The following is a 16,433-nucleotide window of genomic DNA, read 5'->3' as shown; positions in this document are numbered from 1 at the left end:
TTTATTTCCCTCTCTGTCTCCCAGGCTCGGCTAAGCGTCAGTCCTCCATATTGTTTACATGCGACCATTCTGTAGGAAGTGGTTCTCCAGAGCTGCTCTCAGAGACAGCAGGTTGTACAGTCACTTTCCAGTGGCGCACCAATGCAGTTTGTACCCCAAGGAAGATGGAGTGTAAGCTCGTCAGCCAGCATAAGACCTTTGACCTCCGAGCACTTTCCTCCCTCACTGAGCCGTGGAAGTTCAGCTACAAAGGAGATTCGTAAGTGTGGTTTTGATTCCTTAATCGAAGGCAGTAAATCCACAGTTCGATTCTGGAGCTCTGCAGTCGTTCTGCACACACTTTTGATGCTTTTCCAACTTTTCACTATTTATTAGATCTATTTATATTTAGCAGTGCATATGCCTCATATAAGATGCATTAGCCCTTTCTAAAAGGAATTTCTAAACGCATGCTGTGGTCCTATCATTCCTCGCTCTTTAAAATTTGGCATCTTTGTTTCTGTGGCTTCAGGTATTTCATCAACCTGTGTCAGGGTGTCCGTGGTGGGCTGCCAGGCTGTCCTGAAGATGCAGCCGTATGCCGCCGCACAGCTGCAGGAAAAACCGAAACCCTGGGCCGAGTTTACACGCAGAAAATGGAGTCCAGTGGTGTGCAAACCATTACAAATACTTTACATTCATTGGTGTCAGTTTGTGTAAAGGATATTTTCCCTAAACTGGGTGTTTTTTACTACCATTATTATAAAAAATAAACTGAAAACAGTGTAGACTAAGAGTGAAATATATAAGCAAGGATCACTGATTAGACATATTTGTTTGCCTTTAGGTCTTGTTTTCTTCTCTCACAGAAGTGTTTTTGATGTTAGAGAACTTTATCCCGACAGTCTCAAGAGATTTCCCTTTCTCTACAGGTGGGAAGATTTTTGTGAACTATTCAGCAGGAGATGAATTATGCCCTAAACGCCAGAAAGCCAAGACCATAATCCAGCTGAGTTGCGGCTCCACAGTGGGACACCCCAAAGTTATCAGGTAACAAAACCTCTTTTAGAGATTTTAATGTTTCCCTTCAGTAGAAATTTGATTAATTCATTTAATACAACATTGGTATTAAATTACTGTATCAAATTAACAGAATGTTTAAACTTTGAATCATTTATTATCCTGTTTATTTGTTTTAAGATTATAGCTAATTTTTAGCTATTTATTCTTTTTTTACTTGCTTTATTTCATAAACTTTAGTTTTAGTTAATTGAGTAACATAACATTTCTCAGCAGACTAAATGTTGTTAAGTTGCATCACATTGTCTGATGCAACAAATGTTTCCTATTGAAGAGCTCACTGTTAAATTGTCACGTGTTGTTTTTCCTGATCTGTATCTCTGTGTATATTCACATAAAAGTTGTGTTTACATTGTCTATTTTAAAACAATTTTAACTTGTGTTTCATTTCTTTTGTCTTTTTTCCCTCAAGTCTCAGTGCCCTTGTTTTGTTTTTGTTATTTTGCTATTTGAACTGGTCCTCTGCATCTTAAAGTAGACCTGTTATGCTTTATTCTTAATTTTATATTTAATTGAATATCCTATATTCTCTTGTCTGTGCAGGGTTGATGAGGGTTCATGTGAGTTCTTGATAGGCTGGGAGACTCTGGAAGCTTGTGCAGTGAAACCAACGGAGGTACAGATGGTAAATGGAACCATAAAGGTTCCTAAAACTGGAGTCAGCTTCAGTCTGGGAGCGCTCTACTTCAGGTAACAGAGTTCACCTGTGTCATCCACTCATAACACTCCACGTCATATAAATTTCAGTTTCAATCAGCAAGCAAAAAACACACTTCTAAAATTCTTTCTGTCACAAAAGTTTCATTTGGGTTTTTTTCTGCCTTTTAGCCACCATCAGGCGTCTGGAGACATTCGTAACAATGGCGACCGCTACATCTACCACATCCAGTTGTCTGGTATCACCAATAATTCCCTGCCTAAATGTCTTGGTGCCAACATCTGCCAGGTGAAACAGAATGACACCTACAGCCGCAAGATTGGCTCATCCAACAAAGCCAAGTACTACATAAAAGGTAAACAGAAGAGGATTTTGATCTATCATTCAAAACCCTTTACAAAGCATGTGATTGGCAATGACATCAGTGCAAAAAAAAAAAAAACCCCACACCTGCATAAGAAACAAAGTGCCATTTCTTTTTAGCATGAGTCCTTCCATTTAGTGGTCACAGCATCTTAACATGTTTTTGTTTTTCCATCAGGAGGAAATGTGGATGTGATAGTGCCTTCTGAGTCAGAGTGTGGCCGTGCGAAGAACAAAACGGTTTCATCCACAATAAGGTTTCACTGTAACCCGTCAGCAGGTGTCGGCATCCCGGAGTTTATGCTGGAGACGGACAATTGCCAGTATCTGTTTGTGTGGCACACAAATGCTGTGTGTGATCTGATGTGAGTCCTTTTTTTTACAATCTTACTTTAATCCCAAGAGCACAAAACACTAGATAAATATGTTGAAGTCTCCTCTCTGGATTGAATTTCAGGACTGTTGACAGGCAGATAAATGATGACGGTGAAGAGACTCCGCCCCTGTCTAGGCGGAGCCAAGCAATGGGGGTGGTGCTCAGCCTCCTGTTGGTGGTTCTAATTGTGTGTCTGATGGGGCTTCTGCTGCACAAGAGAGAGAGGAGGTGAGACCATGAGTATCCATTTTTGGTACATATATATTTTTAAAAAAAATATTTTGTATGAAAGCCTCTTTCATAATCTCACCTGTCTGTGTCCAGGGAACTGGTGAGGCAGAAGATCGCTGGTTGTTGTAGGAGAGGAAACCAAGTCTCCTATAAATATTCCAAGGTTGGTTGAGCTAATGAATGAATGAGTTTCAAAGTTACGTTGTATTTTCCCCAGTCTAAAGATCAGAAAGCATAACGCAAGGAAGAGTCACGAGTGGGTTACTGGCACTGACAGGGAATAACGCTGCTGCTCAGGGTGAAGCCAAGGCCAAAATAACAAATGGAACAATAAAACAAAACAAACAAAAAAAATTCAAAACTCCGACTCCAACATGATCCCTCATGTTATTTAAAGGGTTTCTGTAACTTGTAACTAGAGAAGGAATATGTTATGCTGCAGCCACACCTAGGCTAATAATGGCTGGAGAAAGCAGCACAACCAAAATGATTTCAACTGGGAGCAATTAACTGTCAGTCTTGTTGCCTTTGAAATGGTTGCTTCAAAGATGGGGACCAGTTGCGCTACCACTCGCAGTTAGTTTCTGCATTCAAAGCAACGTTGGTGCATCAAGGAAAGGCTCAGCTTGTGATTGAATGGGGGGAAAGCTAGCAAATGCCTGGACTCTGACAACGATAAACGGTGATAAATCAGCAAAAATCACAAATCTGTTGCTGTCTACATACTCAGAAATTCACATCAACTCCTTAAAGAGTCAGAGTCCAGCCAGAAGAAAAATTAACAAATGCCTGCACAAATGAAGCAGCTGCAGGACATGGATTTAACTTAAAGCAGCTTTATTTTTGTGGCAACTTTGGTTTTATATAGAAATCTAACCAGAATACAACCAGTTGGTAACCAGCGGAGTCGAGTCTGCGTTTACAACTAAATTTGTGCGAGAGTACACTATTCCAGGTTCAGCAAAGACATCTGAGTATTCACTGGTGCAGCCACGCCCACTTTGAAATGGCTGTATGAAGCTGTGGTAGCCGTGTCATATTCTAGCTGTACCTGAACATGGACTTAAGTTTTTCTTAAGGTAATCAAAGTAATCATATTAATAAATAAAAAAGGAAAACTTAAGGATTACATGTTACATGACCAATGATTAAACACTAAGGTTATTTTTAAAATTTAGCGAATATTCAAAAAGCCATAGCATGCTACAAATCAGATACTCTAGTGAAGCTTTTTTTAAACAACCATGAAGATGAGTAAAAACTTTATATGCATCTTATTGTTTGTGCCTTTTAAATACTCAGGTCAGCACAGATGAAGAAGGAGGAGAGGAGGAGATGGAATGGCTGATGGAGGAGATCGATGCTCCTCCCACATCTTCATCGTCTTTGCACCGTGGCAAGAATAACCACAGCAATGGTCACATCACGACCAAGCCGGTGAATACAGAGGGTCTGCGGTCGTTCTCGCTGGACGATCAGGATGACGACAGCGAGGACGAGGTGCTGAGTGTCCCCGGGGTACGTGTGATAAAATCGTCAGGACTCGCTAAACACTCTACGGCTCATCGCAGCGCCTTCTTGCAAGTCAGTTCTTTGTCTTTTTCTCTGGTATCATCTCAGTCGTTCATGATAGCAATGATTGCACCCATTGCTCTCAAAAGCTCACAGAAGTCTTTTATTTCAGGAGGAGAGCGACGAGGACCTGGTGGGCCTCCTGGACGAGTCAGATAGGAAAAGGAAGAGCAGCAAACCTCGCTCTTCTGGCCTTAACCACGGTAACAACATGGCAGCGAACAGGAAACGGGAAGAAGACGACAGTGACGAGGACCTCCTCAGGGTGTGATGTCACTCTGTCCTTCCTGGTTCTCTCCATCCAGTCCGAACTCTTCTCTCTCAGTGAATGTCTTCATAATAGCAACAGTGAAATGCCAACAACACACCGAAGACAGAAACCTTTCCTTTCTTTAGGGATATATTTTTATTGGGCTGCACCTTCATTCGGCCTACACCGACTCAGTCCAGTTCACCGTCCACATATAATTTTTATTTGACAGCTCATTTAAAGTGTTCTTAAGGTTCTTTTGAACTCCACCATATTGTCTTTCATAATCCCGATACTTCAGCCTTGCCACATTTGTCTGATGAAGAACGAACAGGCCAGTTGAGGCTCTTAAAATCGACTCTGGGAGCACACAAAGCTTCTTTCTAATGTGATTTCCAGCTTGATGTGTCAACTAGACATGTCACCATAACCATATGCACCAAACGGTAAACAATGATACCACAACACTATCATTACAAGAAGGGAAAATCTGATATCATCACTGAAATGAGGCATGATAAGATGTGAATGAAAAATTAAGTTATATATGTATCTTCTATTTTCTTCTGGTGTTTTGAACTGAAGCTGTTTTCCTACCTTGATTAATGGTACTAACACTGGTTGCGTGTCTGCTTGTGGACGGGGTGAAGGTATTTAATAAGGAAGACTTTTTTCCGTTTGGAGTTGTTTTTTTGCTGTCCATTGGCCCACAGGTACTTTATGAAAAAACTGTCATGATATTTATTCCCATAGCTTAGGCAGTGAAGGTGCCAGCTTCTTTCTAAAAAGGGAATGAAGACACCAGTTTGTCTTTTCGTGCTGTTTACAGTTGCTTTTATAGCAGACCTGTTTTCCCCTTCTTTGCCCTCAAAAAGAAAGCACGATGCCTTCATACTGATGAATTTACTTTGCATTTTCATCTATGAATCATGTCCAGCAACGGATTGAATTTCTTTGTTTGTCTTGATTTGATCAGAGACGTTGTAAATAGATGATAATGTTCTATAATATGGACGTTTCGTTTAGTCTTCACCGGTGAATTGTTCACACGTTTGTTTTGGTGATTATTTAACGGCTCGTCCGAGCTGATTACGTTTGTTTCTCTGTTCTGTGTGAAAATGGAGATGGCCTTAAGTATGAATGGATGGTTGAAGAAAGTTGAAAGTGAAACTGATTTGGTCCCCTCCCCTCCTGTTAAAGCCATATTTCTACTGCCACCCTTGGCACTAATGTAGGGAAATCGATTCTTCTTTTTTTTTCTTTTTCTTGCTCGTGTGCTCTTGTACTTTACAGGCTCGGTTGTTGTACTCAGATCTGATTGCTGCGTGAAAAGTGAAGCCAACTTTTCGTAGTGCTGAAATCCGCCCAGTTCAGCCAAATGCATGATGCAAAAGATGGTAGTGAAACTAAAATGCAGGATGTTGAGCAATATATGTTTTGCTTTTTCACAGAGGATGTCAGTAATAATGGAAACCTACTTTATGCCATATTTCCACATGACAGTAATTAAATCTGTAAGCTTGCACAGTGTAAACACAGCGTGATTGAGATTGATTTTTCTACAACAGTTAGAGCTCAGACCGGGTGATTTTAAAAATACAAACACACCTCAAATACAGTGATTTTTATAGACACATGATGATCACAAAAAACAATTAGGTTGGATTATTCTGTTTTCACTTCACTCTTCTTTCTGATGTGCGGAGCAGCTGAAAACCAATAAAATAGCTGCTGTTAATCTCAATTAATCTCAAAGTAGCACACCCTCATAAAGGAAGGTGGACTTTTTGAAAATCGTTTAAAAAAACAAAACTGAAAGTCTATTTTCTAGGTTTCCACTAATTAATCAGATTTGGTTGGTTGGTCAAATTGACTGAAATGTCAGTTTAAAACTTTGCAAACTCCCTGAATATATCAAGTCTAAAGATTTAGCCTAATTACTGCTAACAGGGAGGCACATTTAAAGCTAAAATGATTTTTTAATAAAAAATAATCTGTAATATTCTTTGGTTTTGACTCCTCTACTGTAACCAACTGTTTGCTTTCACTGGCAATAATAAGTTTTGAGTTTCAGCCTTGTAACTGGAACAAAAAAGATATCTGAAAACCGTGTCGCTGCTTGTATAACCAGGAAGTGGTGGGCTGCAGCCCTTGGTAGCATAAATCTTTATCTCTGTACATCAGTAATAACTTCTCATTTTCTCCAACTGGGGAAAGGAGGTGAACAATCCTGAGCTTAATTAAATCACTTTGCAGTGCATTTGTTGATCCTTAGCCAGACATTTACTATCACAAAAAAACATGCCCTTGATCGTATGTTCATCACATTAGTTGCCGTTGCATTGCTGGTGTAGATTAATATTTGTGTTTTCTCAGTATTCAAATGTGAGTTTATTGCTAAAACCTCAATAACAAAGATTTGCCATTCAGGGTATTTCTAAAGCTTTGTACACATAATTGTTAAGCGCGTTTTGTATGATGCCACGTGCCCAAAAAATACTGATAAAATAATGAGAAACAGCATTTAATAAAATTGTTATTTGCACTGTAAACTTCAGTGTTTCACAGAAAGGGGTTCGAGGAGTGTTGTGATAGCAAAGAGTAGAAACAAATTGCACTCCTCCTTTTACTTTTTCTGTTTCTCTCTGATTACAAACTGAACATTTCCAAAGCAGCTTTTGACATTTTAAAACTCTTAATAAACTCTCTTATCATATAATCATATTATTGTGCTACTGATCTGAAATTCTGAACAGTGCAAGTGTATCTACCTTTAACAGCTTAAAGAATGCGAGTACACGGCACATGGTCAGGTTTCCAGAAAACATGACAATGACATTGGTAACAGGTGAAATATTTATGATCAGTATTTATCATAAAATATGATTGTAACAAAGACTTTTTATAAACTTTCCTTTTACGTGTTCGTTCATTCAGCGTGTGGTTTTGCTATATGAACTTGAGCTGTTCTTCTTAAAGCTTTTTACCAGAATCCTGACCCTGTTAGTCTGAGAGTTGAATTGAAAGTGTCTATCTGTGTTTGGCACTTTGTAATCATCTCTCCTGAGTCTCAACATTGTAGCACTCCTCATTTCAGAGTAGCAGGAGGTAAAGTTTGTGAAGTTATTTGTTCATTGTTGCATTAAATTTGTTTCTGCTTTGCACCAAAGTTCCCGTGGCTCATCTGCATGGTACTGTACTGAACCATCTCTTTCTTGAAATTATTACTGGACATTCTTGTGCTTTTTTTGTTTGTTTGTTTTTGTCCACAGTCGTGGAAACATTTGGGTATGATGAAACAAATTTAGTATGTGAGACTGACATCAAGCAGCAGACAAACCAACTGAAAAAAGAGACTAAAAAAAGCACAAGAAACTTTCTTCGATGATTTGGTACGATGGGATATCATCATTATGTTTTAGTTGATGTAAGGTTATGTTTGATGTTTTCAGCTCTTTGCCTGTTTTCCTATTTAAAATAAAAAATATGTAAAATATTGCATTATTTGAATAAATAAGAGATCTGCTGTTTATTACTTTTGTCGTGTAATCTTATTTTATGTCTGACTAAATTTCTAAAAGACAGAAATTATTTAAAAGTCAACTTTGGCAACATTACAATTAAGTTCTTATTTGGACGAACTTGATAGTTGACCTGAAGACGTCCTGACATCTGGCTTGTGCTCAAAACTTATTTTTGTCATCTCATCTTGTCTGGACTGACTTACCGTATGAAAGAAGAATGAGGCTTGAACGTTTAATGAAATGACATACAACTTTGAACTTGTCTTGAATAACACGAGACTTCCTAACATCTATTCTTGGGTAAAATGAGGTTTTACCCAAAAATAGGTCTTAGGTCTTTAAAATTAGTCTCAAAGAAGCTGAGACTAAAACCTGTGCAAATATTAAAATATTTCAGGTACAATGAGGTAGGAGAATTTGGGGGGGGGAAATCCTTTGCTCTTGTTTTCAATAACTTGATCCTGTCTCTGGCTTAAAGTTGCTTAAAATGATTTCACACTAGTTAAGACTTGAGTCTTAGTTTGAGCTGTCTTCAAAAGGATTTCCAGCAACACATGAGCTTGTCTTGAAGATTAAATCTTGATCCTGTCAAGTCAAGATTCAGGCTTAACTTGGACTGACACTTAACCTGCCTCAAAGTTCTTTAGACTTGTCTGGAAAGACTCAAGAAACTCAACACTTTCTTTCAGCTGATCTTATCTTTCTCCATTCTTAATGTCTAACAGATTCCAATGAAGTATCTCTTAAATGTTAACTGATTAAACATCATCACTGCGTCACCATCCAGGCCAATGTGTCCATGCTGATTAATTTATGTAAATTAATCCCCAAAGCAGACGTTCTGCTGGGCTCTGACATCAGTAAATTGGATAGCAGACGTCTTTTAATGCTCTAGTGCACAGGCTGTGCAGTACCAACGCATTTCTATGGACCTTTGCTCCTTCTTGTGCTGTTTAAAAACCCAGTGCATGTGCATTTCAATGGGCACTCTCCAGAGGGAAGCTCAGCATACAAATTAGACTCCGGCTGAGTGTTTTTTGCAGCTGGTTAAAGTAAAGAAACCCTTCTACAATCATGACCACTTTTGATGATATCTTAGAAGAAGCCGGGAAGTTTGGCCGCTGCCAGAAGCGTATCTTCATCCTGCTGTGTATGGTGTCCATGCCATGGGCAGGTGTGTATGTCGGGATAGTCTTCCAGGGTTTCACCCCTGATCACTGGTGTCGAGACCCTGCAGTGGTGGAGAGGAGAGAGGCATGCGGTTGGAACCTGGCAGAGAGTCGCAGGCTCACAGTACCTCTGGACAACAGCTCTGGTCAGCTGAGCAGCTGTGAGCAGTACGAGGTAGACTGGAATGCCACTGAGCTCAGCTGTGACAATCAGGAGCTGAAGGACCTCAGCAGAACTCCCACAATCAGCTGCAAACATGGCTGGGAGTACGACTACGAGGGAAGACAGTCTTTTGTTACTGAGGTGGGGAACAAGAGGTCACAGCCAACACAGACCAAAAAATAGACAAAACATTTTTTGAGTAAAAAAAATCTGTGAATTCAACAACATGATGCAGCTTGGAATGTAGAAAACAGAAATAATGATTTATTTTTTTAAAAAAGGGGTCATTCAGTCTCAACTTAAAGTAATTTTTTGCTTCTTTTGCACCATTGAAATCTGAGGCAGTGTCTGAACACAAATATCTCAAATAATATTAAAGGTAAAAGCCTGGAACTGTAATTTGGGGCAAATGCAAAAAATGTCTGTGTTGGCTAATTAAAATATGCAAGAGAAATTCAAGCCAGCCTGTAAAGTCCCACGCTGATAAAGATATTTATATTTGTCTATATTTAAATATATTTATTTAGTTTATTTAGTTATTTTATTGATTTATAATTGGTAAAATTTAGATTAAGTCTACTGCTATTGTTGCTTTTGTGGGGCAGCTTGACATATTTGCTCAATCCAACATGAAAGTTGAATGACAATTGCATTTTCTTTATTTTTGAGAAAGAATTTCTCAAAAAGATTCTGCATGCTATACTTTTGCATTATAATGATATATAACTATTTATCATTCAGAAATTGTTACAAGTTACACCATGATCAGGTACCCTGCTGGGATAATAAGTGGGCCAAAGGAGGAGATAGAAGCCACTGACATCAACATCAGGAAACCCCTGACCATGCATGGAGGGTTTCACCCCAAGTCATGCACCCTGAGGCTGTACACTAAGCAGAAGGAAGGAGGCCGGGGACTAATGAGTGTCAGTACCCCAGACCAGGATGATGCAGAAAACATCCAGGAATACATCAGGAATATGACCCCAACTGACAGCGTGCTCAGTGAATACCTCAGGCAACAGAAACCCTAGAATGACGAGGAAGAGGAGGAACCATCATGGAAGGACAGGCCCCTGCACGGTATGTACCACCGGCAGATAGCGGAGGTGGCTGATATCCAGAAATCCTACCAGTGGCTCCAGCAGATCCCAGGACAGACATCGGAGATCTCTGTCCAGCTAAGAGCTAAGATACAGCTAAGAACAGCTAAGATACTGCGCAAGACTCTCAAGCCCCCAGGCCTCTGGTAGAGGACCCGAACTTGAAGGATAGACCGCCCGCAAGGGCGAGAGGGGATTTTTTTTGTACATGTGTGTGTGTGTGTGTATATATACACATAAATAAATACATAAATAAAGAGAGAACTGTGTTGCTCAGAGAATCTGAGTACTTTGGTAAAACCTAAATATGTCCGTATCCCAAGCAAAGAGTTATTAATGACTAATATGGTAATTTTGTGTTGTTCATAAAATGAACAAAAACACTGGCAGCATGCCATACAATTTGTTTTGACAGATTCAGGACATTTTTCACTTTGTGTTTTCCCAGTTTGACCTGGTGTGCTCGAATGCATGGTTGGTGGACATGATTCAGGCCACTCTGAACGTGGGGTTCCTGGTTGGAAGTATTGCCATTGGCTACCTGGCTGACAGGTTAGGCTATGATTGTGACAGTGATTAAAAATTGACTCATTAAAAATTGATACATTCAATTACTATCTATTTATAATTTTTTCTTGTTGTTTTTAGCACTTACATGACCAAATCATTGACATTATGTGAGACAGACTTACAGCAATGTGATGATTGTTGATGTCTGACTTCAGGTTTGGCAGGAAAATGAGCTTCCTCATATCCAACTTGCTGAATGGGGTTTCAGGGATCCTGGTGGCCGTGGCTCCAAACTACATATCTTTACTGGTTTTCAGAACTCTCTATGGGTTTGGAGTGAAAGGAGGCTGGGTAGCTGGATATGTGCTGAGTAAGACCACCTTATAGCCTTTACCTTTGCTTTTCACCACAGTCAATCAAGGATAGTCATTCCCTGAACAGCTTTTACTTGCTAGCAAGGGAGAAGGGTCAGAACCAGGGTCTTGGAGCTGAACGCTCCTCACCTGTCTCCTAGCCAGCATCAAATAAAAAGCCTTCCAAGCCGCCTTTTATTGAAAACAGTTACAGTACACACAAGCACCTCCCATTGTAAACCCCCCTATGGTTACAAAAGATAAGGCACTGTGTGTGTATGTGTGTGCGAGTGTATGTGTGTGTATGTGCGAGTGTGTGTGTATGCAGGGTCATAAAAAGGAAGGTTACTAAACAACAAAACAGAACCCTCACACAGGATGTTCCATTAAATAAAACAATGCAGCCTCCCCCACCGTCCAACAGACTGGAGAGGTGGACAGAGACAAAGGAATGTCTTTGATCCTGCTGCTTGAACTAAGACTTACAAATTTAAGTAACACAGTGACAACATTTAACAATGTGACTCCAACACACACCTTCCTCTATTCATCTCAGTCACAGAGATCGTGGGCGTGGAGTTCAGACGTACAGTCGGAGTAATTTACCAGATGTTCTTCAGCGTCGGCATCCTCATCCTCCCTCTGCTCGCCTACTATATAACAGACTGGCGCTGGCTGCAGGTCGTCATCACCATCCCCTACATCCTGTTCCTGTCCTACTACTGGTAAGAGTCACCACAACCACATACAGCAGTATGAATGAAGTTTTATTAACCCATCTTTCAACTTTTATTTAACATATTTATTTGGGCTGTAGCCAATTTCAGTGACATCTAGGTGATTTTAAAATGTTAGAAATCTGTGTCTTGTAGTCATTTCCAAACGTTTTATAAAAATGAGTAGTCTTCTCACTTATGCTAAAAAAAAAAAAACATTATCCAGTTATTATATACATATTAATAAATTTTATATGAAGGTTTAGAATAAATGTTTTCCTTTGTAGAGCCAATGAGGGTATATTACACCAGAGGTACTGTGGTGAAAATATATTATTACCTTTAGTTTTTTGCCGCTTTGTCAACCTGTGCACCTTTAGCACTATATTTTATCAGATGCTACCCTTACGTGGGTTGTCTGTTTTGCCTGTTCTTTCTTTGTACGACCTATTAAACCTTAAAATAAAATCTCTTTGTCTTAGTGAAAAAATACACACACCTACTGATAATTTGTCATTATCAATTAAAAAAAGAAATAATTTGTACCTTTAAATAGTTTTGTATTTAACAACAGATTTGTTGTTGACATTTTACTTTTTCAGGTTCATCACAGAGTCTCCAAGATGGCTTCTCTCTCAAAACCAAATCTCCAAAGCAGTGAAGATCACAGCGGACATGGCCAAAGAAAACAAGATGACTCTTTCCAAGAACATCGAGGTAGCCATTGGACACAAAATCTCTGCATCTGTTACCTGGAATCAAATTCTATCAGCATATAACATGAAAATTTGAAGTCTAATTCATTGTGACTTATTAAGTGAGATAAAACTTACATTTTAGGAAATAGAAATAGATTTACATTTCTGTAAATGTGTGAGAACTGAAAATACCAGTTCTTTGACTTTGGAGAGAGAAATGTTGTCCCATTTGTGTCTGATGAAAATGTAGCTCCTCAACAGTTCTGGGTCTTGCTTGTTGTGTTTTTCATGTCATGATACACCAGATGTTTTTGGTTGGTGAAAGGTCTGGACTCCAGGCAAGCCAGTTCAGTACCTGAACTCTTCTACTTTGAAGCCATGCTGTTTTAAAAGATGCAATAAGAGGTTTCAAGCCTTCCATGAAAAAGACACGATCTGGATTGGATTAGACTGCATTATTTTTTGTGAGATTTTTTTTCATGGAGACACATAGTAAAACAGGCTGAAGCTAAGGCATAAAAACAACCAGAAATACTTTTACTATGTGATGTTATATGAATGATCCTGCAGACCCTGAAAGATGATAACGCAGACTCAACCACCGCTTCCTTCATGGACCTGATCAGAACGCCAAACATGCGAAAACACACTTTTATTCTCAGCTATAACTGGTAAGGATTTAATTGAAGCAGGACACAACTGTTATGATAAATGACTCTTCTTTATCCAAAAATAAAAAAATCAATTTAGGATAAAGTCTCCCAATTGCCAGTCTTGGTAGCCGGGAATCGGTCTGCCAGGACCTCCGCCTGACGCACATTGCACCCGACCCCTACGTCTGTCTCCTGCGGGTGGTAGGACTGCAGAAAGATGGGCCCATGTCCCTTTTTCGTGCTGTGCCCGGCCGGACCCCATGGACTAAGGCCCGGCCACAAGACGCTTGGCCTTGGGCACCCTCCCCAGGCCTGGTTCCAGGGCGGGGCCCCCGTAACCCTATCCCGGTTAAACTGTTAACTAACAGGGTAAACTGTTCCCTTGATGTTTTCCTCATAAGGGTCTTCTGAATCGCTCTTTGTCTGGTCACTCACCCAGGACCAATTTGCCATGGGAGACCCTACCAGGGGGCAAAAGCCCCCAGACAACATAGCCCCTGGGATCCCTGGGACACACAAACCTCTCCACCACGATAAGGTAGCGATTCACGGAGAGCTGAGTGTAAAAGTGAAGCTCTCAATTTACCGGTCGATCTGCGCCCCTATGGCCACGAGCTGTGGGTAGTGACCGAAAGAACGAGATCGCAAATACAAGCAGCAGAAATGGGCTTCCTCCAAAGGGTGGCTGGCCTCTCCCTTAGAGATAGGGTGAGAAGTTCGGCCATTCGGGAGGGGCTCAGAGTAGAGCCGCTGCTCCTCCACATCGAAAGGAGCCAGCTGAGGTGGTTCGGGTATCTGACAAGGATGCCCCCCTGGGCGCCTCCTGGGCAAGGTTTTCCGGGCATGTCCCACTGGGAGGAGGCCCCGGGGCAGACCCAGGACACGCTGGAGAGATTATCTCTCTCGGCTGGCCTGGGAACGCCTTGGTGTTCCCCCGGATAAGCTGGAGGAGGTGGCTGGGGAGAGGGAGGTCTGGGCTTCTCTGCTTGGGCTGCTGCCCCCGTGACCTGGCTCCAGATAAGTGGAAGAAAGTGGATGGATGGAATTTACGATAAAGATTCAAAGTTAATGAGATGTTTTTTTCTCTCAGGTTCACCAGTGCTGTCGTCTACCAGGGTTTGATCATGAGGCTGGGCATTCTGGGAGGAAATGTCTATATCGACTTCCTCATCTCTGGCTTGGTGGAGTTTCCTGCCGCCTTCCTCATCCTGTTCACCATTGAGCGCGTCGGCCGACGCCTCCCCTTCGCCACGGCCAATTTTGTAGCTGGAGTCTCCTGTTTCATCACTGCCTTTATTCCTGAAAGTGAGTGATTTTTCTTAGTGCTCTTGAATGTTGATTTCCAAGTTTTCTTTTAATGGTTCTGTCTGTTCTTGCAGGCATGTTTTGGTTTAAGATGGCAGTGGCATGCATCGGCCGATTGGGGATCACGATGACCTTTGAGATGGTGGTGTTTGTGAACACTGAGCTCTACCCGACGTTTGTCAGGTATAATACAAAAAAATGTATTGTGTTTGGGATGAACAGGTATAATTTATACATCAACTAAGGTAATCAGTAAACAACAGTAAATTCTGTGTATAACAAAAGGACATCACAAATCACTAGTAGATTATTGATAGAACTGTGCTCACAGAAAGCTTAGACTGCTGCCAAATCCGTTTGAAGCTGTACCTGATAATATAAGTGTGAAACTGATCAAAATATGAACTTTTATCCTTTTCTTTTATGTCACAGTTTCAGAACCTGTCCAAATCCAGCTGTTTTTGTATTTGTATGTAGATAACTAATGTAACTGTGGATATTTAGCCTTTTAAACATGTCTTCGTATCAAAAGTTTAAAAAGTAAATATACTTTATTTTAGTAGATTAAAAGAAATGCTGTTTTTATGTCTTTAGGAACCTGGGAGTGTCTGTTTGTTCCACTCTGTGTGATGTTGGAGGCATTGTGGCTCCATTCCTGCTCTACAGACTGGCTGTGATCTGGCTGGAGCTGCCACTCATCATCTTTGGTGGGTTTTCTGAGAGTAAAAGTCAGATAAATCTGACTATCAAAGCTTAAATGCATTATTGAATTGTGTTGTGTAGGGTTTCTGGCTTTCCTGGCCGGAGGTTTGGTGCTGCTGCTCCCTGAGACCAGAGGCGTACCGCTGCCAGATACCATCAACGACATTGAGTTCCCAAAAAAGTGAGTAGTTAGTGCAGTAGGAAAATTAAGCCCCTTTAAATCCCGTTATATCTCTGCTATTGTATCTATAGTAAGTACAGATTGAGAGACTTTTTTTTCCAACACAGCACATTTAGTATTTTTGCTTAAACTGACTAAAACAAGCAATCAGTTACCAGAAAAGCTGTTGATTTATTTTCTGATTGACAATCATATTTATGAATAATAATGCATGGGTGTTTTAGACTCGTAGCCTTGTAGTTGATGTGCATAACGCGACTTTGTGTTTTCAGAGCAAAGGAGAAAATCGAACTGAAGAAACAGCAGATGGGGAACCTGCTGCCCAACTACCAAAATACAGCGTCCAACAAAGATCGGGCAACTGTTTAAGCTCCTTTGCACACCAAAGTATTTATTTATGCTGTTTAACAGTGTTGCTTGTGGATATATTAGTTACTTCCTTGATTTTAATTTTAGGAGCCAATTTTAACATTTTCTCAGTTTTTCTTTGTGCACAGTATTTAGTGTTTAGACTAACTTGTGTCTTTTTATGGAACCACATCATACAGTTATTAAAGTTATCTTTAATACAACCAAGCTTCAAGTATTTTCATTTAAAACATTTACTGTTATAAGATTTAAAGTGAACCTATTCTGCTTGTTTCCACGAGTGGTTGTGCATAGTTCACAACTCAAATAATACTAATATAATTAATGTTGTCTGTCCTTCAGTTCAGGAGCTTCTTGTTGTGAATTGACAGCGCTAACCATTGCGCCATCATCTGGGCCTTCACTTAATTAGTAACCTCAGTAAACACTTTTCATATGAGTTTATGTTTTCAATTGTCTCTTTCAACTCTTTTGTAAG

At 40.2% G+C, this 16,433-nt stretch overlaps 2 protein-coding genes across 2 annotated transcripts in view; both read left to right on the top strand.

The window, feature by feature from the left end:
- igf2r (insulin-like growth factor 2 receptor) overlaps positions 1-8,041 on the top strand; it is a 48,703-nt gene extending 40,662 nt beyond the window's left edge. The window contains 10 exon segments of the mRNA XM_085132599.1: positions 25-259; positions 512-648; positions 912-1,029; positions 1,603-1,749; positions 1,888-2,072; positions 2,259-2,445; positions 2,538-2,684; positions 2,781-2,850; positions 3,990-4,271; positions 4,372-8,041. Coding sequence (XP_084988725.1) covers positions 25-259; positions 512-648; positions 912-1,029; positions 1,603-1,749; positions 1,888-2,072; positions 2,259-2,445; positions 2,538-2,684; positions 2,781-2,850; positions 3,990-4,271; positions 4,372-4,530 — 1,667 coding nt within the window. The 3' untranslated portion in view covers positions 4,531-8,041.
- Positions 8,042-8,141: 100 nt separating this feature from the next.
- Positions 8,142-16,149, top strand: LOC146501989 (solute carrier family 22 member 2-like). The gene is made up of 11 exons (XM_085132606.1): positions 8,142-9,506; positions 10,917-11,020; positions 11,194-11,348; positions 11,888-12,056; positions 12,650-12,764; positions 13,316-13,416; positions 14,489-14,703; positions 14,778-14,886; positions 15,298-15,410; positions 15,487-15,586; positions 15,859-16,149. Exons 1-11 carry the CDS (start codon positions 9,108-9,110, stop codon positions 15,953-15,955), a joined length of 1,677 nt encoding a protein of 558 aa, XP_084988732.1. The 5' UTR covers positions 8,142-9,107; the 3' UTR covers positions 15,956-16,149.
- The last annotated feature ends 284 nt before the right edge of the window (positions 16,150-16,433 follow it).

Source organism: Neolamprologus multifasciatus, chromosome 15 (assembly GCF_963576455.1).
Source record: "Neolamprologus multifasciatus chromosome 15, fNeoMul1.2, whole genome shotgun sequence".
Taxonomy (NCBI): domain Eukaryota; kingdom Metazoa; phylum Chordata; class Actinopteri; order Cichliformes; family Cichlidae; genus Neolamprologus; species Neolamprologus multifasciatus.
Note: the sequence above shows the minus strand (reverse complement) of the source record. Positions and strands in the feature narration are given on the sequence as shown.